Below are 26,654 nucleotides of genomic sequence, written 5' to 3' on the forward strand. Positions count from 1 at the left end.
AATGATAGCTATTATTATTAAGTATTGACTAGATCTAGAGTCATAGGTCCTGGGCAAGAATCCCAGAAATGGGTTGAAAGAACTTGAACGGGGGTGGAACCAAGATGGTGGAGTAGAGGAAGCACTCAGCCTTAGTCTCCCAACATTCCCCTTCAAATTTAAATCTGGAATATCAAAATCAACAGAAGGTGAGGGTGAAAACTTTTTGCCAACACAAGATAATATAAGAGACTGAAAAGAGACATCTGTGATATGGTAGGTGGAGGCTGACTTAGAACTCATATGAACGAAAAAATAATATTGGAATTCGGTGTTGTCCAAAAAAAAAAAAAACAGCAGCCACTTTGTGAACTCTCAAGTCAGAAAAGATAAGGGGATGACAACTGGTCAGAAAGAAATGAGAAAGGACCACAGTGCTAGTGCTGGATTCAAGGCTAGAAGCTGTGTGCTACCTCCATTGCCTGTCCTCCATTCTTGGTCACAGTTAAAAGAGTAGAGAGGAGCACTTTTGGTCAAGAGGGAGCAGAGGCTCCAGCCATCTCAGACTGGAAGTCCTAGAGGCCCCAAACATCTCAGACTGGAAGTCTCAGAGGCCCCAGAGGAGCAACATTAATCCCAGTCTCAAAGGAGCCCCTGCTCCTGAGGAACAGTATGATTCAATCTCAAAGGAATAGGGGCCCTTGTTGGGTAAGGACAAGAGTTTAAGAGAACAGTGATCACAACTCTTTCCAGATCACTCCACCTCAGAAGTACTAAAAACTTCCAAACATACAGAATCAATTCTGAAAGCAGCAGTGCAAAAAAGCCTGAAGCTTTGGACAATTTCCCTCCCCCTTCCCTAATTTTGAGTGGAGCTCAACTTTAACATAAATTTAAAGTCAAGAAATAGAATGGAAAAATGACCAAACACTGACAAAAGAATCTGACCAGAAAGATCAAGACATAAACTCAGTAAAGTCAAAACAGTTACATGCAAAGTCTCAAAGGGAAAAAAAATGAATCAGACACATGCCCAAGAAAAATTCCTGGATTAGCTAAAAAAATTATTTTCAAAATCAGAGTGCTAGAGGAAAAATTAGGTAAAAGAAATGAGAGCATGGGAAGAAGATTATGAAAAGTATTACTTTGGTAAAAGAGGCATAAAAAATGCTGTAGAAAACAATACCTTAAGAAATAGAATTGGTCAAATGGAAATAAGTACAAAATCTTACTGAATAAAATAATGCCTTAAATATTAGAATAGGGCAAATAGAAATAAGTGACTATACAAAACATCAAGAAGCCATTCAACAAAGTCAAAAGAATTGGGGGAAAGAGGAGAAAATGTGCAATATCTCAGTGGAAAAACAACTGACCTAGAAGATAGATTGAGGAGAGATAATTTAAGAATTATTTTGCTACTTAAAAATCATGATCAAAGGAAGAGCCTGGACATCATATTTCATGAAATTATGAAGGAAAACTGCCTCAATATTCTAGACCCAGAGGGTAAAATAGAAATTAAAAGAATCTACCAATGAAAAAGAGATCCCAAAATGAAAACTCCTGGAATCCAAATTCCAGAACTTTCAGATTAAATGTAAAATATCACAAGTAGTCAGAAGTAAACCATTCAACTATCATAGACCCATAGTCAAGATCACATGAGATTTAGAAGCTTCCACATTAAAGAAGTATAAGACTTGGAATACGATAGTCTAGAAGGCAAAAGAGCTAGGATTGCAACTAAGAATAACCTACCTAGCAAAACTAAGTATAACCCTTCAGGGGAAAAAATGGATCTTCAATTAAACAGAAAATATTTCAGCATTCCAGATGAAAAGACCAGAGCTCAATAGAAAATTTGACATTCAAATATAAGACTTAAGAGAAATATAAAAAGGTAAACAGGAAAGAGAATTCATAGGGGATTCAATAATGTGAAACTGTTTATATTCTTAGTTAGAAAGATGATGTGTGTAGAATGGGAAGATTAATATGAACTCATACAAAGTGAAGTATGTAGAACCAAGAGAACATTGTATACAGTAATGGCAATATTGTGAGGATGATCAACTGTGAAAGACTTAGCGACTCTTATCAACCCAAGGATCTAAGACAATTCCAAAGGACCTATGATGAAAAATGCTGTCCACTATTAGAGAGAGAACTGATGAGTTCCAAGTGCTGATTGATGCGAATTTTTTTTAACTTTTTGGGGGATTTGTGGTTTTTTTTTGTAACATTGCTAATATAGAAATATGCATTGCATGACAACATATATAATCAATATACTGTGCCTTCTCAGCAGGTGGGGAGAGATGAGAGGAGAGAATTGGAATTCAGAATTTTAAAAAGTGAATGTCAAATTATGTGTAATTAGAAAATATTTAACAAAATACAATTTAAAAATATATTTTAAAAAGAATCTCAAAAATTAAAAAGTTAGGCAAAAAAGGTTTTTTTGACATTCAAATAGAGCTATTTATTGTGTGTGTGACACATATACATAACCATTTAAAACTGGTGAAATAACAAAAACACAGAATTCATTCACTATTGTCCTACCTGTCATTCTATTACTTTCCTTCCTTTTGTGGCTAAAGACCTTGAGAAGGCTTCTACAATAAATGTCTGCCCTTCCTTTGGTCTCATTTTCTTCTCACTTCTTTGTATTCTGACTCCCTGCTAAACTTCCTCTCCCCAGAGTTTCTAATGATTTCTTAATTGCCAAGTCTAATGGCCTTCTCTCAGTCCTTATCTTTCTTTATATCTATCTCTGTAATCTTTCATACTGTAGGTTACTGGCTTCTCTTTGATACTTCTCTTTGATAACTACTATCCTCTTTTCCATAGATTTTTAGGACACTCCTCTTTGGCACATCTCTTTCTACATGTCTGACCATTCCTTCTCTTCATTGTTGGATCTATGTCCATATCACTTCTGCTAATGGGGATAGGAGTTCCCCTAAGGCTCCATTCAGGGCCCTCTTCTCTTCTCTCTATATTTTTTCACTTGGTGATTTCATAATCTCCCATGGTTTAAATTATCATCACATGCAGATGCTTCTCAGATCTATGTGTCTCACCCTAACCTCACTGTACCTCCAACTTCCTTTTAAACATCTCAGACTGGAAGTCCCATAGATATATTAAACTTATCATGTTCAAAATGATGATAACTGAGCACAGAATTGGTAAGGGAGATGGTACTATCAGCTACAAATACACTAATTAGTAAATAAAAGAAAATGTGTAGAGATGACATTAATAAGTCAGTGAGGGGGGGCTATGTGGATCAGGATAAGCCATACCCATTACATTTGCCTTCAAGAAGTTTCTTCAGATGGCCAGTGAGCTGGATCCAGAATTCAATAGGAGAAGGAAATAATATAGGACTGCATGTGGGATATAGTCATGTTTTTCCCAGGTTTTCTATGACACCAAGCTATTGCCTGACTCCAAAAATTCCATTTAAAAACAAAAGAAAACACCAATATTTTGGTGATTACAATTAATGACTCTAAGTCATGAAACTGTGGTTTCCAAAGACTCACAATTGTAGCATGGGAAAGATATATGTAGATAGAATCTAGGATAATGCTAACAATTAATTGTTCACAAATAACAAAGCAAATAATAACCCAACAGGTATATGGTTGGACAGGTAATGGATAGAGTGTTGGACCTGGAGTCAATAAGACTCCAGGACTTCTACAATTCAAATCTGGCTTCAGACACTTATTAGCTATGTAACCCTGGGCAAGTCACTTAATCCTGTTTGCTTCAGTTTCCTCATCTGTAAAATGAGCTGGAGAAAAAAAATGGCAAACCATTTCAGTATCTTTGCCAAGAAAACCACAAATGGGGTCACAAAGAGTCAGACATGACTGAAAGAAAAACAACAATAAATATATAGATGGAAAAGAAGGTGGACCATTAATGCAAGCAGAGCAAAGAGCAATGGATTTACCTTTTACACTGGTCTCCATAAAGTGTTAAAACACCTAGAGGAAAACCTCCACCCCAATAGTTTCTCTGTAGACGATATGTGGTAGTGTATTAGCAATGGAGTGAGAAATATAAATGAGTTGGGAATCTGCCCAGCAGAAGGAGCACTCCAAATGATGGACCCCATCCAAATATCAACTATTATAAGTTATTTCTAAATAACTTACATTTAGAAATTGTTATGGATTGTCTGCATTTGCTATAAACCTATTGCTTTAGTCTATTCATTTTAAAGGAGATATGTGTGGGAACAAAAATATCAAAAAAAAAAAAAAACCTATGTTCCAAAGCTTTATTTGACCAGACTTTGTAAATTATGTATAGTCTGGGAAAATGAGCTAAAAGTTCCAATAGTCCTAATAGAAAACATGGGAAGAAAAACAAATAGATATGAAATTGCAGATTTGAAGTATACTTCTGCTTTTAAGATAACATTGATTCTTAATACCAATCTAAAATATAGTTTGAATCATAGAAAACATAAATTACCTAGGTAGTTAAAAGGCATAATGGATTAAACACCTGACCTGTGTCAAGGAGTCAAGAAGACCTGAGTTTAAATTTTAACTCAAATATTTACTAGCTGTGCAACCCTGTCTGTATCACTTAGCATCTATTTGCCTCAGTTTCTTCATCTGTAAAATGGGGATAATAATTGTACCTACTTCCTAGAGTTGTTGTAAGGATTGAATGAACTAATCATTGGTAAAGAACTTAGTTCAGTTTCTGGAATATACTATACACTATATAAATGTCAGCTATTATGATCATTATGTTAGGTAGTCTGATTATAAATAGTGAATGACAAAGGGAGATGATTTACTCCCTTTACTTTACAATACTTTACTTGTCTTAATTTTATACATGATGAAGCTGAGGTCCATAAGGGTGAAATTAACTTTCCCAAGCTCAACAATCAAATTAATGTGAGAACTGGAATTAGAGTATGGGTCTTTACTCCTGGGGAGCTAATAGGAAACAAAACCCTCCAATTTTTAGAAATCACTACCATCAATAATATTTATTTAACCTATATATACACAACTGTTGAATATCTATTGACTTAGCTTCACAAAATACTCTCCTATGGGAGAAAGAGGGAAAGGAGTCAGGAGACATGAGGGCCTTTCTTGATGCCCCACTTTTGTTCTTGAACAATTTGTTTAACATCCTTGAACCCAGATTTCTTCATCTGTGATATTAGAGTATAAGTTTATATGATTTCTATATGGGTGCCAATTTTTATTTGTTTGACTTTGTCTGATAGTTTGTTTTTTATCAATTAAAAAACCATTTCCAGACTTCTTGGTAGGCATTGTTGTGTTCAGACATAACAAATGATTGAATTAATTTAATTAAAGGCTGATATAAAATGTAAGCCACCATGGTAGTTGCACCACAATGTTTTGGAATCTTAATTCAGAATTACTCTGCCATAGATGACAGAGCATGCATTTGAAATGCAAGATTGAAACAAAGCTTCCCTTTGTCAGCTTGTTCATTCCTGCTTTAGTTAATGAATTTTTGAATCCATGAACCTTTACTTCTAGTTGTGGGAAAGCTTATAGGTCAGGAATCATTAATTTGGTCTCACTAGATGGAGCATACCCTTCAATGGCTCAGTAATAAGTTGAGGAAAAATACCAATTTATTAATTAATTCTGGACATGCAAATGATTATCTTAAGGCAAATAATAGAGCAACTACTCCCTTGCAAGAAAAATCCCTATAATATTGGTAAGAGGTTAGAGTGATAGCCAGAACATGAAATTCAGACTAAGCATTTTTCACTCGTAATTTTAATTTATTCTAATATAAAAAAAGAACCAGACAACAGCAGGCATACTGAGGTACTTTAAATTTATTTCTTTACCAAAATAACCAGCTATCTTCAGTGTCAAAATGCAGGGAATTTCACCCATGTTAGAAGGTAAATTATGCCTCTTAAATTGATGATTTCAGTGTCATTCACCGAGAGAGTCACATAATAGCCATAAAAATATTATACTAAAAATAGATCTGGGTCCAGACTTGGCTGTGTCACAAACTAGAATCATGATGAGTCTCTTCTCTGTTCTGGATGTGTTTACTCATATATAGAATTATAAGGTTGAACTGGATGATTTTAATGTCCCTTCAATTCTAAAAATCCAAATACCTCTGTATAATTGATATCTCTTGCTTCTAATATTCAATTATTTTATCTAGATGTTTAACATGAGTGATTTACTCAGTAATTCATTAATTGATAGCATATCTGCCTAGACACAAGTGCTGTAGGATACTTTCTTATCCATCCATTCATTCATCCATCAATTAAGCATTTATTAACACCTCTGTATAATTGATATCTCTTTTGATTATAATATTCAATTATTTTATTTGGATGTTTAACACAAGAGTGATTTACTCAGTCATTCATTAATTGATAGCATATCCACCTAGACACAAATACTATAGAATACTTTCTTATTCATCCATCTATAAAACTAAGCATTTATTAAGTACCTGTTACCCTAGTCATTAGGCTAGGCATTATGGACACAAAGACCAAAAAAAAAGGAAAAAGAAACACACACATACACTTGTATATATGCATAGACAAATACACATACATACATACTCACATAGAAAAATAAATATGAAACATAAGGTAAATAAAAAGTAATTTCTGAGAAAAGAGTACTGGCAACTGACAATAGGATCAAGAAATAGCTTCTGATCTGAGCCTAGAAGAAAGCAAGCAACTGCATGGGATGAAAAGGAATAGAGGAAAGAGTGCATTCCACGTGTAGGGGATAGTGCTTCCAAAGGCACAGAGCTGTAAGATGAAATGTCATGTTCCGGGAATGAGTTGCTGAAACATGGAATCCTTGAAGAATAATGTTCCAAAAGTCTGAATAAAGGAAGTTTGAGCCAGATTGTGAAAGGTTTTATTTTCTAAATAGAAACATCTACCTTATTTCTAGAGGCAAGATGGAGCCTCTGGAGTATCTTGAACTGGAGTGCAAGATAGTCACTTTAGAAATATCAGTTTGATGATTGTATAGAGCAAGGGTGGGGAACCTGAGGCCTCAAGGTCACATGTGGCCCTCTAGATGCTTGAGGACCAAATCCAAACTTCACAGAACAAATCTCTTTAATAAAAGGATTTGTTCTGTGAAACTTGGACTCAGTCAAAAGGCCGTACCCAAGGACTAAGAAGGCTACATGTGGCCTCTACCCCTGGTGTAGATCATTTTAAACAAATAAATAGACACACACATAAACATATACATATCCACACATGTACATATACATACATACACATATACACATGTATGTGTATATATGTAAGTATGCATGTGTATATATTTCTTCCATTAAAATGTAGGCTTTTTTCAAGTTATTGATTTTTTTAATCTTTGTGCTTGTATCCCTAGCACCCAGCCCAGTGCCAAACACATAATAAATGGTTATCAAATGTTTGTTTATTGTTTAATTAAAATAACTACCTGAATATGAAAGATCAGAGAAAAGAAAGTCAAAGATGACTGTGAAAGGACTTTCAGAAGTCAAGATGCCAGAGTAAGCATCAGTAAATCACCATAAATCTCTCATAGTTACCTCTAAACAACCATAAAATAGTAACCCCAAACAAATCCTGGAACAGCAGAACCAGCGAAAAGACTGCGTGAAACAATCATTGAGCCCAAGAAACTTGGAACATCGGCAGAAAAGGTCTTTCTCACTTGAGTAAAAGAGAAATACGATCCAGGATGGGAAGTGTCCCAGCAAGTCAATAGCAAGCCCCACCTCAGCAAACCAGTAGGAGATCCTGAACCCCAATGTGATGGAGCATGTAAGTACTAGCACCAGGACCCTCCAAGTGCCTTAGCAGAGGCAGGGCCTAATAATAGGCAGACTCCACCTCTGAAAAATGCTTATACCTCAGGGTAGCCCTAAGCAAACAGGCAACTTCCATTGACCAGACCACCAGGTGCTTCAGTGTTTCTCTGATGAGACTCAGAAATATCCCACCAGCCTCAGCACAGCAGACATCACCATTAGGACTCTGTCACAGCACCAAATAAGCTGCCAGACCCCTATAGTCATCAGCAGTGGTGCGGCCTTTTGACTGAGTCTTCTCAAGCCTTCCCCATTTGCTACTGCACCCCCTCAGCACAGCACCAGACATGAGAGTTCCCCAGGGGCCTCAGGATAACATCAGTGCAGCACCAGGTAAACAGCCAAGGCCTGCAGCTACTGACACAAGAAGCCTGAGACATTATCTCTTCCACCCTGGGAGCAGAGCTCAAATTTAAGAGAAAGGAAAAAGGCCAACAAAGATGAGCAGAAAAACAACAACAAAATAATCTGGCCATAGAAAGTTATTATGGTGATGCGAGATCAAGAAACAAACTCAGAGGAGGATAACAATGTCAAAACACCTTGGGCAAAACCCCAAAGGAATATGGGAAGTTGTCTCAAGCCCAGAAAGATCTCTTGGAAGAGCTTAAAAATGAGATTAAAAATCATATAAGAGAAGGAGGAGAAAAACTGGGAAAAGAAATGAGACCGACGCAAGAGAATTATGGAGAAAAAAAAGAGTCAACAGTATGGAAAAAGAAAATTGCTTAAGGAGTAGAATTAGCCAAATAGAAAGTAAAGTACAAGAGCTAACCATCTAATATCTAGCTAATATTAACAGATCAGAAAACAGAATGCCTAAATATCCCCATCTTAGAAAAAGAAATTGAACAAGCCATTAATGAACTCCCTAAGGAAAAAAAATCTCCAGGGTCCAATGGCTTCACAAGTGACTTCTACCAAGCATTTAAAGAACAATTAATTCTAATACTATATAAACTATTTGGGAAAATAGACAAAGAAGGAGTCCTACCAAACTCCTTTTATGATATAAATATGGTGCTTATATATAAACCAGGAGGATCTGCAACCAATAAAGAAAATTATAGATCAATTTTCCTAATGAATATCGCTGCAAAAATTTTGAACAATATATTAGTGTGGTGATTATAGCAATATATAACAAGAATTATACACTATATCCAGGTGATATTTATACCAGGAATGCAGGGTTGGTTTAATATTAGGAAAACTATCGGCATTATTGACAATATCAATAACAAAACCAACAGTAATCATATGATTATCTCAATAGATGCTAAAAAAGAGCTTTTGAAAAAATACAACACCTATCACTATTAAAAAACAATAGAGATTGTAGCAATAAAGGGAATGTTCCTTAAAATAATAAATGGTATCTATCTAAAACCATCAGTAAGATGGCATACAGGATAAGCTAGAAGACTTCCCAATAAGATCAGGGGTGAATCAAGGATGCCCATTATCACTGCTAATATTCCATGTAGTAATAGAAATGTTAACTATAGCAATAAGAGAATAAAAAGAAAGTGAATTAGAATACTCAGTGAGGAAACAAAACTACCACATTGCAGATGATATGATGGTATACTTAATTCACCCTAGAAAATCAACTAAAAAACTACTTGAAATAATTAACAACTTTAGTAAAGTTACAGTATACAAGAAAAGCCCACATAAATCATCAATATTTCCTTATATGACCAACAAAGTCCAGCAGCATGAGATAGAGAAATTCCATTTAAAATAACTGTAAACAATAAAAAATCCTTGGGACTCTGCCTGCCAAGATGACCATAGGAGCTATATGAACCCAATTATAAAACACTTTTTACACAAATAAAGTCAGAACTAAATAGAAAAATATCCATTGCTTATGGGTAGGCCAAGAAATTATAATAAAAATGATAATTCTGTCAACTAACTTGCTCATTCAGTGCCATACCAATCAAATTTAAAAAAAAATCATTTGACAGAGTTTGCTGTAAGAACAAAGAGTCAAAAATATCAAGGGAATTAATGAGAACAATACAAAGGAAGGTGGGCTAGCAATACCAGACCTCAAACTATATTATAAAATAGTAATCATCAAAACTATCTGGTACTGGCTAAGAAATAGAGTGGTGGATCAGTGGAATAGATTAGGTGCACAAGACACAGAAGTCAATGAAAATACTAACCTAGTGTTTGATAAATTCAAAACCCCAGCCTTTGGGATAAGAACTCAGTATTGGACAAAAACTGCTGGCATAACTGAAAAGCAAGAAGGCACAAACTAGATATAGAGTAAAACCACTATCTCATACCACATACCAAGGTAAAGTCAAAATGGGTACATGATTTAGACATAAAGGGAGACACCATAAACAAATTAGAAGAGCAAGGACTAATCAACCTGTCAGATGTACGGGGAAGGGAAGAATCTTTACAGTAAGTGTCTCTGATAAAGGCCTCACTTCTCAAATATAGAGAGAACAGAGTCAAGTTTTTAAGAATACAAGCCATTCCTCAATTGAAAAATGGCCAAAGGATATGAACAGGCAGTTTTCAGATGAAGAAATCAAAGCTCTCTATAGGCATATGAAGAAGTGCTCTAAATTATTTTTGATTATAGAAATGCAAATTAAAACAACTCTGACTTACCACCCCCCCTATCAAATTGGCTAATATGACAGAAAAGAAGATGATCAGATTGGAGATGTGAAGAAATTGGAACACTGATGCATTGTTGGTGGAGTTATGAACTGATCCAATCATTCTGGAGAGCAATTTGGTACTATGCTCAAAGGATTATAAAACTACATATACCCTTTGATCCAGCAATAGAATTCCCTGGTCTGTTTCCTAAAGATATCATTAAAAAATATTTATAGCAGCTCTTTTGTGGTGGCAAAGAATGGGAAATTGAGGGGATGTCCATCAAACTGTGGAATGGTTGAAGAAGTTGTTCATAAAATTGATAAAATGTAATGGAATACAGTTGTGCTATAATAAATGATGAACAGGCAGATTTCAGAAACATCTGTAAAGATTTACAAAGTGATACTGAGTGAAATAAGCAGAACCAGGAGAATATTGCACACAGTAACAGCAACATTGTGCAGATATGCACAATGATAAACTTAGCTCTTCTCAGCAATACAATAATCTTTTTTTTAAAGCAATTGGGGTTAAGTAACTTGCTCAAGGTTACACAGCCAATTATTTCTGGGTGTGATGCTAAGTATCAGAGGCCGGATTCGATCCCAGGTCATCCCAACTCTGGGGCTGGTGCTCTTACTTGCTGTGCTACCTGGCCACCCCCAAGCAATACAATAATCTAATACAATTCTGGAGAGCAATTTGAAACTATGCTCAAAGGACTATAAAACTGTGTATACCTTTTGATCTAGTAATACCACTTCTAGGTCTAAAACCTAAAGAGATCAAAAAAGGGAAAAGGACCTATATTCCCCAAAATATTAATAGCAGCTCTTTTCATGGTGGCAAAATATTAGAAATTGAGAGGATGCCCATGAGTTGGGGAATGGCTAAGCAACTTGTCGTATATTAATGTAATGGAGGACTATTGTGCAAAACAAAACCATGAACAAGCAGATTTCAGAAAAACCAGGAAAGATGTGTGTGAACTGATGCAAAGTGAAATGAGTAGAACAAGGAAAACATGTGCACAGTATCAGAAATATTGTATAATGATCAGATATGAATGACTCAGCTCTTCTCAGCAACACAATAGTCCAAGCAAGTAAAAAGGACTCCCCAAGGAAAATGCTATCCACATCCAGAAAAAGAACTGATGAACTCTGAATGCTTGTTGAAGCTTATTTTTTAATTTACTTTATTCTTTTTCATATTTTCTCTTTTGATCTATTTCTTCTTTCACAACTGTGAGTAATATGGAAATATGTTTTAGGTAGTATACACACACCCACGTGTGTGTGTATATGTGTGTGTCCTATATCCAATTGCCATGTTCAGAAGAGGGAGGAAAAGTATTTGAAATTCAAATTCTGGTAAAAATGAATGCTAAAGATTTCTTGACATGTAATTGGGAAAAAATAAGTTTCTATTAAAAACAAACACCAATCAAGAAACAAAGATGACTCCCAAGTTGCAGACCTGGATGACTAGAATATTAGTGATTCCTTCTACAGAAATAAAGAATTTAGGAAGAAGAGAAGGTTTGAGGGGGAAAAATAATGAGTTCTTTGGACATACTGAATTTGAGATGTCTTTTGGATATTTTTTGGAAATGTCCAATAGGCAATCTGAGATTGCAGGAATGGAGTCCGGGTGAGAGACTGGGCTGGATGACTAGATCTTGAGTTGTCTATGTAGAAATAATAACTAAACAGATGGAAACTAATGATGTTTAAAAGAGAGAGCACAGAGAAAGAGAGGACCCAGAACAGAACCCTAGAGTAAATGCACACACAGGGTTTGGAATAAAGGTGATGTTCCAGTAAAGAAGACTGAAGACAGCCAGAAAAAGGTAGAGAGAACCAGGAGAGAGCTGTGTCACTCATAAATGAATGAAAATGTCTTTTGGATTGTTTTTTTAGCACTTATTATGTGTTGAGCACAGGGGTATACAAACAGATGAAACAAGAGTCTCTGCTTTTAAATTCACAGTCTAATTAGAGAAGATACTATAAAAAGAAACTTTGAAAGGAGTTAAAAAAAACACTTGTCAAACAACCATTAACATTCATTTCCTTTATCAACACATCTGCTTTATAAAAACTATTCCATTATAGCATTATTATGGTCTCATTCTAGTTATAACCACTGTTTTAGAAAGGTCACGGGGGGAGGGGATGGGAAGCAAAGCTTTTGAGACTGAAACAATGGAAGAAGTCTTGTAACGTTTAATCATGAGTGTTACTTATTCTTTGTTATATAAAATTTCTCCCACTGAAACTTTGCCAGTAGAAATATCTATCATTTAAAATCATGGGTGTGGACTGAAGTGTCAAAATGTGAAACTGCTATGATGCCATTTAGTATCCTGCACTGGCAAGAAGGCAGATTTGATAATGCAATAGAGTTTGTGCTTTTTAAAATATATTTTCTTATGTCATTTCTGAAGCTTTATTATTGCCATGGATATTGTTCCTAAATGGTACCTAATTAATGAAACAATCAGCAGGGTTCTGTTTGCAAAAAAGCTGAAAAGGAGAAGCAAAAGAGAATATAATTTCTGGAAATATAGTCATAAGAACATTGGCCAGAAATCTACTTTTAGCCCTGAAAATTACCATCGTTGGTTAAATTTTATATCACCAACATCATTATCATCATTATTATTAGGTGAGAAATGATCATTTATAAAATTGTGCATACTTCGAGTTTAGCTAGTGGCTTGAGAAAGAATCAGTATGAGCAAAAGAATCAAATCTCCAATTAGATGGACCACACCCAGGTGAGGCTGAAGCAAGAGATAGCTTTCTCAGTGTTAGATCTTGCTGCTCACAAACATGTCCATATCTCATCCTGGACTATTGCTTACGAAAGCAGAGAACTGGGACCAAGCCCACCCAGTGATCTAGTTATAATCCAAACATTAGGAGAACAAAGGAAATGAGAGGGAATTGGAGGGGGGGGTGAAGGACAGTGATGAGTTTGGGGCGGGGGTAGGGGGGAGAAAGGGGTGCCTGAGTCTGGGGAGAGCTGTCAGCTATTCATATGCCAGCAGTTAGCATAGTGCACATAGATATATTAACATGACCTAGTATGATAATTTTGCTTTTTCTCTGAACTTCTATCTGAAGATTACATACTTTTGAGAGGAGAGTTTCAGGGAGAGGTTGTGAAGTTTGCTATAGTAAGGGTTTCTGAGTACTCTGATGAAAGTACTGCTTACATCAAAATATTGGTCATGTGGGAGGAGAAAGAAGACATTCTAAGATGGTGTAGAGAGGGTCATAGACTGCAAAAATAAAATGGGTTTACTTTATAATTTTGCCTTGGATCATTCACACTACTCCTTCACCCCAGAGATTAGATGGGATGAGCTTATCATCCTCAGAGAAGTGTTAAGGGTCTCCCTAATCATGGGGAGGAGGGGGGAAGAGAGAGAGACAGAGAAGAGGGAGGGAAGGGAGAGAGAGAGAGACAGAGACAGACAGACACAGAGACATAGAGAGTCAGATAGAAACAGAGAAAGACAGGGAAGAAGGAGGAAGAACAGAAGAATTGTGAAGGTGGTTTTGGTGGTAATGGTGTCTCTTCTGTGGGGTTTTGTTCTAAACATGAAGAATCTTGTGATAATGGGCCCAGGAACCTGGGTTTTGAATTAAATCTTCTAAACCTAAGTAAGACATAACTTATTTTTGAGTCAAAGAATTCAGCTTCCTAGGGTAAGGTTAGAAATCTGTTCTTTGGAATGAAAATCAGGCTTCCAGATCAGCCACTAAAATTCATCTGAGAAGTCCTCCCTTCCATGACATAGTGAGTTGGAGTTATAGTGGAGAGGTCAGGAACATGGGGAAGGTTTTGAAAAGATGGACATCATAGCTGTGCATGGCAAAGTAAAGGTTTCCATCGAGCTATTCAAATAGACATTTAAAACCATTGCTCTGTATTTTGAGTCTATTTGACATCTCATTTCTCAGTGTAGACATGGAATTAGAAGACAAGGTTAAACCTCAGTTCTGTCACTAGATGTGTGACCTTGAGCAAATAATTTAATCAGACTAGGTACTCTCTAAGGTTCTTTCCCCGCGCTAAAATTGTCTGATTCTGTAAAATTATAATTACTGAACTGTAAGGCCTTAAAGAACTTGTTATCTTTGGGTTTCCAAAACATGTACCATGGGAATGTAATTCTTTTTAGACTGCTAGAGATCATTATTTAAACATAGTCTTATAGGTGGTACAGTGGGTAGAGTGCTGTGTCTGGAATCAGGAAGATCTGAGTGCAAATCTAACCTCAGATGCTTGCTCTCTGTATGACCCTGAGCAAGTCATTTAACTATGCCTCCCCCAGTTTCCTCAACTATAAGATGAGGATAATAATAGCCCCTACCTCAGTGGGTTGTTGTGAGGATCGAGAGAGACAATATTTGTAAAGTTCTTGGCACAGTACCTTGTACAAAAGAGGTGAACAAGTAATGCTTTTCCCCTTCTCTTCAGAAAGAAACTTGGGTCTCCACCCAGGTTCAGTATCTCTGGCAGTAATGTTAGAGTTGGTGCATCCAACCATGCAGGGAGTGGCAACAGGAAGGACTTTGGTCATCTAACAGATACTGAGAAAATTCTCTTGAAAGAATGTACATGGCTGTTGTCTCCATTTATTCAACTTTTTATGACTATTCACTCCTTTCCTGTGAGAGAGGAAGTGAATAGATCATCAGAGTGAATTGTTCTCTGAAGAAAATTGTCACTAGGTGACAGTTCACTAGGCAGTAAATGGGATTTGGTCCAGAGAATTTTTTTTAATGGAAACTAAAATAAAAAGCAATAACACAAAATAAGGAATTTCTATTTATGGATTTTTTCGTTTCTTTTATTTTTATTTTGTCTTAATTGCAAAGGCCTTTTGCTATATGTTGAAATGCAAGAAGCAGCTAGGCATTAGAGGACTAATTTTTTAAGTGGTTCAATTTTTTTGGGGGGGAGCAAAATTAGTTCCCATTTTATAACATTTGATTTACAGAGCATTTGCCTCACAACAATCTTTATGGAGATAAAAACTATGAGTAGTATTATTCCCATTTTTCAGATTAAAGAAATTGAGACTCAAAGAGGTCATGTGACTTCCATATTGGTCACACAGTCCATGTCATTTAAACCTTGATCTCTTTATTCCAAACTCATTGTGTTCTCAGCTGCAGTATGCTTCTCTTTATCTGGAATTCATATATAAGATATGTGAGGATAGGTCATATGGATTCTTTTCAGTTATTAAATTGAGCTTAGCATGTCAGAATACTACTTGAGGCTAGCCATTTATACAATAGCGGTGGTGGTTAGGTAGTTAGGCCTAAAAGTTTTGCTAACAATCTCCGGTAAATTATATATGGTCCTTGGACCCTATGTTGGATATTCAGGTTCCTAGTGAAATGCTCTTGGGTAAATCATGTCACTTAATTAGGCCTTGGTTTCCTCATCTGTAAAATGAGGCATTAGGCAAGATATCTAAAATCCTTTTTGGTGCTCAGAATTTTGCATTGTGGTTATTGTGGGCCATGAGAGGCAGTATGTTGTAGTAGAAAGTGTCTTGAACTCCAGAGTTAGATCTAGGTTCACATCTCAGCTTTGCCCCTTTTTATCCGCGTGATCTTGGGCAAGTCATTTAATTCCCTCACTTTGACTAGATGAGCTCTTAGGGCTTTTTTATCTCCAAATTTGTGATCTTTTTCCTTCTTTTTATATTTTTATGTATTTTTCATATGTCTCTCATCTATTTATCCTAGTCTTTTTTTTTTTTAAGTATTGGCTATTTGCCTTTACAAATGCAAATAGCATTATGTTTGTTAAGAGTAGTGATTCCAGTGACATTCTAATTGGAAGAGATGATTCTGAATTCTTGATTTTAGGCAAGAACTGTAAATTCTATAAAGAAAACAACGAAGTAACTGACTGTGTGACCCGGGACAAATCACCTCATTTTGGGGGACCTTAGTTTTCTCATCTGTGACAGTGTGGGCTTGGATTCAGTGATCTCTACTAGAGTTAAAAGTTTTTGACCTAGGGATTTTCAGTATTGTTTGAGGTCATCCTTGAGTGTCATTCCCTCCCCCTTCAACCCACACACAACACTTAGCTTTACAACAAAATCTTTAATTTTTTTTATTTTTATTTAATAAATTGGGAGAGATTAATAATACCACTTTATGTAGATTAACGAAAAGGTGGGGGTCTAGATGATTTTAGAGGTACATTCTAGCTTTAGAGCTCTATGTATTATACATTTCAGAAATACTCCAGTTTTGACCTCAGTTATAATCTAATTCTAGAAATATTCAGTTGAGATTATAGCTTGGCATAATAGATAGTATGGGATTTAGAGTCAGGACGATTTTGGATGGAATTCTTCCTCTGACACTAACTGTGCCAGCCTGGACAAATCACTTGACCACTCAATCTGTTTTCTCAAAATGAAGAGACTGGATGAAATAAGCATAAGTTCTCTTCTATCTCTAAATCTATGATTACATATACTGAGAATGTGTTGTTCAGTCGTTTTCAGGTGTGTCCAACTCTTTGTGACCCCACTTTTGTTTTGTTTGTTTTTGTTTTGCTTTTTTGGCAAAAATACTGGAGGGGTTTGTCATTTTCTTCTTTAACTGAGACTTTTGCCTTAGTTATAGAAGCAATAGATAAAGAGACCTGGCTTGAGAATCAGGAAAGTTCAGATTGAAATTCCACCTCAGACACTTGTTTAGACGTTTCAATCATATCTAACTCTTTATGACCACATTTCAGGTTTTCCTGGCAAAGATTTTGGAGTGGATTGCCATTTCCTTCTCTAGCTCATTTTACAGATAAGAAAACTGAGGCAAACAGGGTTAAGTGACTTGCCTAGGGTCACACAGTCACACAGTGTTTGAAATCAGATTAGAACTCAAGAAGATGAGTCTTCTCGACTCCAGGCCTGGTGCTCTATCCACTATGCCAGATAGCTGCCCGTCTCAGACATACTGATTCTGTGACCCTATTCAAATCACTTAAACTGTGGTCTAGGCAAGTATCTAAACTATGAAGTAGGTGCTAATCTGGTAGGGACTTCCATAAACCAGTGGAATCATAGGTCTAGTCCAGGCAATCCATCTAAGAAAATAAATAGGAGAGCAGATAAAAAAAAGAGACAGGTGTTGGGATGATATCAGATTTTACAAGCAAAAGACAGCTGGCAGTGGAGGATAAGCTGCTAAAGAAAAAAGGAAGAACAAGGTGATGATAGGGAATGAGGTCAAAGAGAAATAATGTACTCCGATAAAAAGGGAATGTTTAAAGTATCTTGGGAAGGAGCTTGTACTATTGAACTCCACCCCTCTCTCTAGTTCATTCCTCATGTGAACTGCTCTCATGGGAAGCTCCTTTGCCATCCACCTAAATCACACATGCCTTTCCCCTTTGTGAAAACATACATTTTGCCCAATAGGCTGACAAGGTATGGCTCAGAGCCAGAGGAGATCTGGTTGTGGGGAATTCTTCTCTAAGGAGTCGAGCATTTGACAGTTTGTTAACCTCATTTGCACAGGTTGCCCAGTTGAATACCCAGTCTCTTTTTGTGGCTCTAGGTCACCTTGGTAGAGTTCTAGGTGATCAAATGTTGCCTTGGTAGTTAACAATTTTGTGTTTCCCTTTAATAGAATATGTGCTGGTAGAGAGATACGACTGCTTCACTTGGCAAAAATGCAAGAAAGATAACCTGCTTAGGAAAGAGGGAACCTGTTCAAATCCCTGTCCCAAAGCTACTTTCAAAATAACCCATAATTCATACTAGGAGATTTCCATATATATTGTCCAAGGTTCGTTATTTAGCTTGGCTACTGACTTGATGAAGCATACTTTAAAAAAAAATTTTTTTAAATTAGCAACATAAAGTCACAAAGCATCATTTAATCATTCTTGAATAACAACGCTTCAGGTTAACTGTTATTTTTACAGCTGTTTTTTCCTAATCAAATTTGTTTGGGAACTAAAAACAACAGTACAGGATAAGCAAATATTAAAGCAGGTGTTTGGGATTTTGTTTTTTTATATAAATATTATATTTTTCTTCTTTGGCCCCTCCTTCCATATTGGTAAAGACAAAAAAATGAATCCTTATTGTTAGGAAATACAGAGGTGAGTAAAAATCTCTACATTTAGTGCACAACATCAGAGAATGTTATTTCTTTTTACAAAGCATCTCTTTACCCCTAATTAAGTACATATAGTTTTTTTAATCCGTTTCTCATTTTATAGACCATGCATTAACATTTGAAATAGAACTTGACCCATAGGATAGTTTTCTTTAGTTAGACTGAGAAATCCTCCATGGACTTATTTCATATACTTCCAGTTTTCCTATTTCTTACTTATTGGTTGGGTAATTATCAAGAAATCCTGCTGAAGCTACAGGATTGCCTGGCCAAAGAAGGGGCTATGTGCAAAGAACATTCTTTTATTACTGCTCTGGATTTTATTTCTCTCATCCATCCTCTCTCCTCCATTCTTCCCTTCTTCCTTCCACCTTAGGGCCATTATGGGAAATTAGCTGGATATTTGCCCATGTAAAGACAAGTTCTCAACCTTTGTAACTTCTGGGAAATATAACACCAGTGGTGCTATGGGCTGACAAGCTATTACAACGTTGTATTTAGTTTCATAGAAAAATAATTAGTACAGCATATATACTATGCAAACTTCTATCCAGTGCACATAAAATACGTTCCATAAATCTCAGCCAGACCCCTGAGGTTTGTGACATCACAGCCACTGGAGACTTCAGATAGTATCACATCTTCATCAAGATATGTACTCTCAGTTTGTCCAAACTATGAACTAATCCTTTTTCATTCCATAAAAGCCAGGCATTCCAATATAAATACAGAACCTTCCACACGCATTGAGAAATCTACTTTAATGACTAAACTGGATATTTAAAGAAAATAACATTTTAATCTTTATAAAATAATGAAAGTGAAAATGAGTACTCACAGAAATATTAACAATAATGCACACTTATAGAGATTTTAAGCTTGGCAGAGTACTTATTTAGCCTGTGAACAGTCTAGTAATATATGTTACAGTTTTTACAGATTAGAAAACCAAGAATCAAAGTAGTAATGACTTGTCCACAGACACAAGGATAGTAACGGTCAGAACTAGGATTGGAAGCTTGACTCTAAATGCAATGTTGTGATTGATAATCATTTATGATTGTGTGGAATTAAGGGATGAATATACATTACTTCTTTAAAAAATCAGAAATGAAATCACCTGTTTTTAAGATGTACATCTGCTTGATGTCTTTTGCTGCCATATTAAAGGTAATGTCAGAAACAGAAGCCTTCTCATTGGCTGCCAAAAAGGCACCACACTGATTGAGTTTCAAAAATAAGGTTTGCATCCTTAACTTTCTGTTGAAATATAGATACCACAGATGATGCAGAGTTTGAGGCCATAAAAAAAGCTTTCTTCTTCTTGAACTGGCCCCCAAATTAGTGAGGACTCATGCTTGTTCCACAGAGGAAAAAGATAGAAGTGTTGTCTATATCCGAGCAGTGGTCTGAGCATCAGAGTACCTGGGTTTTCATCTAAAGCTTTGGCCTAGCAAGGGATGGAATTACAGCCCATATCTAGGACTTCTGCCTCTCAGATCCCAATATCTGTTCCTGTGTACAATGTTATCTCCTTTACTGACACATTCTTTTAATATTCTGCAGTTTTTGCTGATGGTCAAATGTTTGATATGGAGATTAAAAAAAACTCTGGTGAAAACACAATAAGCAATTATTTAGGGGTTACTATCGCTTTTTTCCCATCAATCAACAGGATTCCTCAAGTTTTTACTCAATACAGACACTGAAATATTATTAATCTAAATTTGGTTCTGGTTAACAAGAACAATATCACATACAAAGAACAATAAATTGCACGTTGCTATTATCTAAACTGAAACCTTCATGCTGTGTGCATGTATTTACAAAGTGTATAGTGAGTCTTAAATCAACATTTTGATGTGAAAATAATTTTTTTTGGCCTTTCATTTTCCCACAGACTTACTGCTTTCAAACAGCTGTATTCCCTTCTTGGGTTCATCAGAAGGGCTGGATTTCCAAACCCTGCTGTTAGATGAGGAGAGGGGCAGGCTGCTGCTTGGAGCAAAGGACCACGTCTTCCTGCTCAGCTTGGTTGACTTAAACAAAAATTTTAAGAAGGTCAGTTTATTTTTAAATACAGTTCACTGGAAAAAAAAGTTTATTTTCAACTACTTTCTTCCTCCAGTTTCTCAATGACTGAGTGTCCCCAGTGTCAAATGCAATAGATCCTTTGTCTTAAAAGAACTTAATAATTTTACCTCCCACTGCTATAGTGTTTAGATTTTATGAATTGAATTTAAGTCCACATGTCTGACCTTCTATTAATATGGAAGAAACCTAAGTCAAATTACTTTTCTGGATGAATTTATGGTTTAGACAATTTGGAGAGTGTATGCAAGGCTACACGAAAAAATCCCAGTTTTTGGTTTTAAGGAGTAACAGAATTCTCATTGTTAAATTGAAATTATCTTTGCTCTTTGGAATTGACATTCTTTGTAACTTCAGTTTTATTTAATTGTCATGTTAGCCATGTGAACATTAGTCTTTTGGATCTTCTGCATTAAAAATTTTAATATAAGGTTAATTTTTGGATTAATTTTTTTTTTCAGATTACTCAGAAAACATCTTTCTTGCTGTTAGCAAATGATGTATGCTTAGGCAATAAAAATAAATTTTAATAGAAACTAAGAAAAAGTAATAAATAGTTCTTTTGGTGAAAACAAATCTAAAAATCATTTCAAAATAAAATACACAACCCTTTTAAATCCTTTCATTTAAGACAATAAGCTAACTCCCAGATATTTTTTAGTGCATTTATCGGTCAACAAGCATTACAGCAAAACACACAAGTTGCCAGAAGATTTTAGTATATTTATTGGTCCAAAAGCATTACTTTAGTACTTATTATACGCTAAGCACTGAGAATACAAAGAAAAACATAAAAGGTGTGGCTAAGTGTGGAAGTGAGTAAAGCACAGGCCGGGAGTCAGGAGGACCTGAGTTCGCTTCCAGCCTCAGACACTTAATACAGAAAAACCAGCTGTGTAACCTTGGGCAAGTTACTTAACCCCAGCTGCCCTCTAAAAAGGAAAAAATAAAATAAAGCATAGTCTCTTCCCTCAAAGAACTCACATTCTAATAGAGCAGACAGTATTCAACCATTTATAACCACCTTTCACCTATAAATTAGTTATTTAAAGTTAAAGATGGTTCAATATTATTGTTTGACAAAATTTTCTAAGTCAATTGTTTATTATTTCCAATTGATTTTTTTATGAAAATTCATCTAAATCAGGGGTTCTTAACAGGTTACTTTGGTATTCCATTGAAGCCTATGGAGCACTTCTTAGAATAATGTTTTTAAGTGCATAAAACAAGATGCATAGGATTGTAACAAAAACTCATTAAGTGGAAAAGCGTTTATCAAAATATTAAAAGTTCCAAGGGATCTGTGGACTCAAGGTTAAGAACCTTTCTTCTAAATTATATGTTTTTCTTAGCCCTAAAGTTCAGCACTTCTTACAATGTAAAATTCTCTCTCTCCATAGCAAATTCCATTGTGTTGAATTGTGTTGATATGTCTATCTCCATTAAAAACCTAATCTAATGTCTCGACTTGCAATAGAGGTCATTCAAAGTGTCCAGGCAGGTCCTATCAACCTAGAGAGGCTTGAACCTTAGTGATGAATTGAACGTTGTCTGAAGATCAGATTAGATAATTTTGTGGAAATCTACCCAAATTTTAGCTAAATTTGAAGAAGAAAAAGATAGCTGGCTCTTCTTATCTGAACCAGTCCATGCTTTTGCCACAAAAGAGATATAAGCCACTTTCCCAGATTTGTTCAAGTCTTGAGGTACCATTGTCATAAAATCAAGGACAACATGCCTAGATTTAAGGATCCATAGTTAAGGTATAGCACATCTGCCCTTCCTAGTCTTAGAAAATTGCCTGGAACCCTGGTTGGTCAAGTGAGTTGCCTAGGTACCTGTCACTCAGTACCTGTAAGAGGATGGACTTGAATTGAGTCTTTCTGAAACCAAGACTAGTTCTCCATTCATTTTGCTATACTGCCTTCTGTATACTTGTATGTGTGTAAATAATCAGCTCCAATTTGAATTAATTTTCTTCTTTTTATATAACAATTTAAATCTCTTAATGTTAGGAAACTCCCCCCCAAAAAAGTCCTAGAATTGGAGGTGAGTAGAGACAATCCAAAGAACATTGTACTAATTTTATAAAGATCATTGATGATTGCTGCAATTTTTAATGGGGTGATTCTCCAAAATCTCTATCTCTGTTATGTGTGGATTTGCTTTGAGGATATAGAAAGAAAAATTTTTAAATGAAATGATGACTCCATGAGTGTTGACCAAAATGTTGACAAAAGTTTATTTGAATTTCTCTTGGTGGTTAGATAGGACTGACTCCATAAAAAGCAGAATAGGGATATGCCTATGTTCATGCATATATGATTTGAAAAATCCTGAGTAGGGTCCTCTCTCCCTTTGTCAGCTTGCTTTTGTAACTTCACTCCTTTGGGTACTGACAACTTTATTCATCTTTCAGAAATTATTTTGACTTTGCCAATGGTATTCAAACTGTTTTGATTATGTGCTCCATCAATTTAAAAAAAATAAAAAAAAACTCAGGCAATGCACCCACCATATGTGCATGTTTATTTATTTATCAATTATATAACTCTAGCAATTATTCTGTATATTATAGAATATAGACAAAATACAAACTAAACAAAACTGAGATGAAGATGAAATAATATTGGATCCCAGAGTCAATAGGGAGTTACTTGAATAGGGGGAGTGACATGATCTGACCATGTGCCTTAAGAAAATTTCTTTGATAGCTATATGAAAGATTGATGAAAGAGGGGAGAAATTTGAGACAGAAGAGATAAATTAAGAGACTATTGCAATAGTCCAAGTGTGAGGTGATAAGGGCCTGAGCTTGTCTGGGTGAGTAGAGAAAAACATATAGATATGAGACATATTTTGGATGTAAAAATGACAAAATTTGATTGCTTATGGAATAAGTGAGTGAGATTGAGGACACAGAAATGGCAATGATGATGTGAACCTAGGAGACTGGAAGGATGTTGGAGCCCTCTACAATAATAGGATGTTTGGAAAAGGGTGAGTTTGAGAAGAAAGATAATATGAGAGCTGTTATGCATGTCAGAATCCATCCACTACCTGCTAGCACATTCAATGAAATTTTCTGTCCAACCCAGAATGAAAGGGTGTAGGGGCAAGGCTTAATCATTGGTCCCTGCCCTGGATCATCAAGCACACTCACCAGTGCCATTAAATGATATGGGATGGGGTAGGAAGTCGGTATGTTGAGGGCCTGTAGGATTTCTTCAATCTACTCCTTTCATGGGTGAGGTATTGCTTAGATTTTAATTGCCCTGAATTCCCCTGCCTAGCTTAGAAAGTGGGCCTTTGGAAATTTACACACAACAGTTCACTACTATCAGTAACTGAGAGAGTTGGGTTTGACCTATCTTCCCGTGTTTAGTTTCTTGATCACAGAGCTCTTAGGAGTCAGGTCACAGATTAACTCCCACCACAGGGAACATTATTTCTACTTTGAGAGAACCTGAAAATGAAATGTCCTTAAGAGTGTATTTTTTTAATTCCCAATTAACATGCATTTCTTACTGTTAACTACATTTACTCCTCAATTTGAGAGGGAAAAGCTTCCTCAATTGGCCATGTCTAAAAAATGTCTTACTCTCTCCTCTGAATCCATCACCTGTTTGTCAGATGAGAGTCATGTTTCATCATGAGTCCTCTGGCATCAAATATGGTCACTGCATTGATCTGAGTTCTTAAATCTTTTAAAATTGTTTGCCTTCACAGTGGTGTCATTCTATATATTGTTCTTCTGGCTCTACTCACTTTATTCAATATCAGTATAAATCTCCCCAGGTTTCTTTGAAACCATCTCTTCCATAACTTCTTATAGCAAAATAGTGTTCTATTACATTTACATAGCATTATTTGTTCAGCTATTCCTCAAATGTTGAGTACCCCTTAGTTCTCAATTCCTTGTTACTGCCAAAAAAACCTACTATTTTATATATACATACATACATACATATATATACATGTTTGTGTATATATATATATCCTTTGTTCATATTGATCTCTTTAGGGTTTAGACTTCACAGTGGTATTACTTGATCAAGGGTTATGCAATTTACTAGTTTTAGGAACAGAGTTGATTTCTAAAATGGCTGTACCAATTTGCAGCTTTACTAGTAATGCATTACTGTACCTGTTTTCTCAAAGTATTTCCAATATTTATTATTTTCCTTCTTTGTCAACTTTGCCCATCGAATGGATATAAGATAGAATTTCAGAGTTACTTTAATTTGCCCTCCTCTAATTATTTGCAATTTGCAGAATTTTTTTTTCATATCACTATTGATAGCTTAAATTTCTTTGCTTGAACATTGTCAATTTATTTTTCTATTTATCTATTGGTCAATGGCCCATAAGAGTGTTGAAAAATCAAGCAACATCCAGATAGGACCTTAATTTGCTCTTAATAGAACAGAAGACTGGAATATAGGATAGTTGTCAAGTAGCAAGAACAGGGAGAGTTTTGAAAAACTGGAGTCTCCAAAGGGGTAAAGAACAATGTCTGTTGGAGAAAAGTGAGGTGATAAAGTTAAGTCTAATATACATTATAGTTCTCCTTAGACTATTCCTGCTTTCAGAGTTTCTATTTTATTTAATTAAATAAACTTTTGTTTAGCACACATCAGATACACTGAATACTAAGATAAAAAAAATGCTTGTTTCCTTATCTTGAAGTATCTTATAATCTATTTGGTGTCATAGTGTATGTGTGTGTGTATATATACAAAGGAAGAATGATCAAGGAAGGTTTTTTGTTGCCACCTAAACTGGAACTTGAAGGGGAAAAAGGCTTCAAAAATTGTAATTCACATTTGCTGAATATTTCATTTTGTGATTTACAAGCTACTTTTCTGGCATATTCTGGAAGGTACTTGAGATAGTATATGGAATCATATCTCTGTTTAATAAATGACGAAACTGAGGCACGGGGTTATTAAGATTATAAGATATGTTGGATGGGGACAGGAGAACTCAAGATTAGAATGTTCAGTGCCTAGCAACATAGTACATGATGGGAAACAACGTGAAATAAAACTGGAAAGGTGAATTGGGACCAGTTATGTAGGACCTTAAATATTATTAAGCTGAGGATTTTGTATTTTACACTGTAGGCAAGAAGGAATTACTAAGAGGTTTTTGAGTGGGAAAGTGATGCAATTGCTTAATTACTGACTGAAGGATTTTTTTATGTGAAGGATGTCCTTTAGGACAGCATCAGTACGTCAGCTGTCTTTATATTCTAGTACTGAGAATCAGCCCATCTATAATCAGTGAGCATGTTAAGTACCTCCTGTGTGTCTACCAGGTACCATGCTCTGTACTGAAGAGACAATTAAAAATGATACAGTCTTTGTCATAGAACACAACAGAAAGCCAATATTCATTGACTTGAATTGGAAACAGAGAGACTCATTAAAAGACTGAACAGTACAGATGGCAGATGAGAGCCTCAAATAAATTGGTGGCAGTGAGAGTGAAAAGGAGAAGAGATGGTATTTATCAGAGTATCAAGGAATTAACAGGACCAGGCAGTTGTTAGGATTTAGCATGTCAGAATGAATGAAGGGTCAGAGTTGGTACGTCTTGACTTGGGAACATTGCGAGGGTGGTATTGGCAGTAATGGAAGTTAGGAGGAAGGATAGTAATGTAAGGAATATAACAAGTTCAGTTTAGGACATTCTGAGTTTGAGATGCTAATGGGCCGTTGTATTTGGGTAATTATATAAATGTTTTCTAGAATATATTCTAACCCGAATATAATTATATTTCTCTGTGCTATTTCAAGACTTAAAAACTTTGCTCTTGACTTGTGCTGTGCTTTCAAGAAATGTAAGAGAAAGTTAATTTTGTCTGTG

At 35.7% G+C, this 26,654-nt stretch overlaps 1 protein-coding gene across 9 annotated transcripts in view; it reads left to right on the forward strand.

Annotated features, from left to right (window-relative positions):
* The window catches only part of LOC138176017 (semaphorin-3D), a 252,885-nt gene that overhangs the window by 104,761 nt on the left and 121,470 nt on the right, over positions 1 to 26,654 (forward strand). For all 9 annotated transcript variants that reach the window (XM_069106724.1, XM_069106723.1, XM_069106719.1 and 6 more), the window contains one exon: positions 20,593 to 20,753. In XM_069106724.1, coding sequence (XP_068962825.1) covers positions 20,593 to 20,753 — 161 coding nt within the window. The remainder of the gene's footprint in view (positions 1 to 20,592; positions 20,754 to 26,654) is intronic.

This window comes from Petaurus breviceps, unplaced genomic scaffold, assembly GCF_028583685.1.
Source record: "Petaurus breviceps papuanus isolate PSGF00001 unplaced genomic scaffold, PetGlider_PUasm1.0 80, whole genome shotgun sequence".
NCBI classification, from domain to species: Eukaryota; Metazoa; Chordata; class Mammalia; order Diprotodontia; family Petauridae; genus Petaurus; species Petaurus breviceps.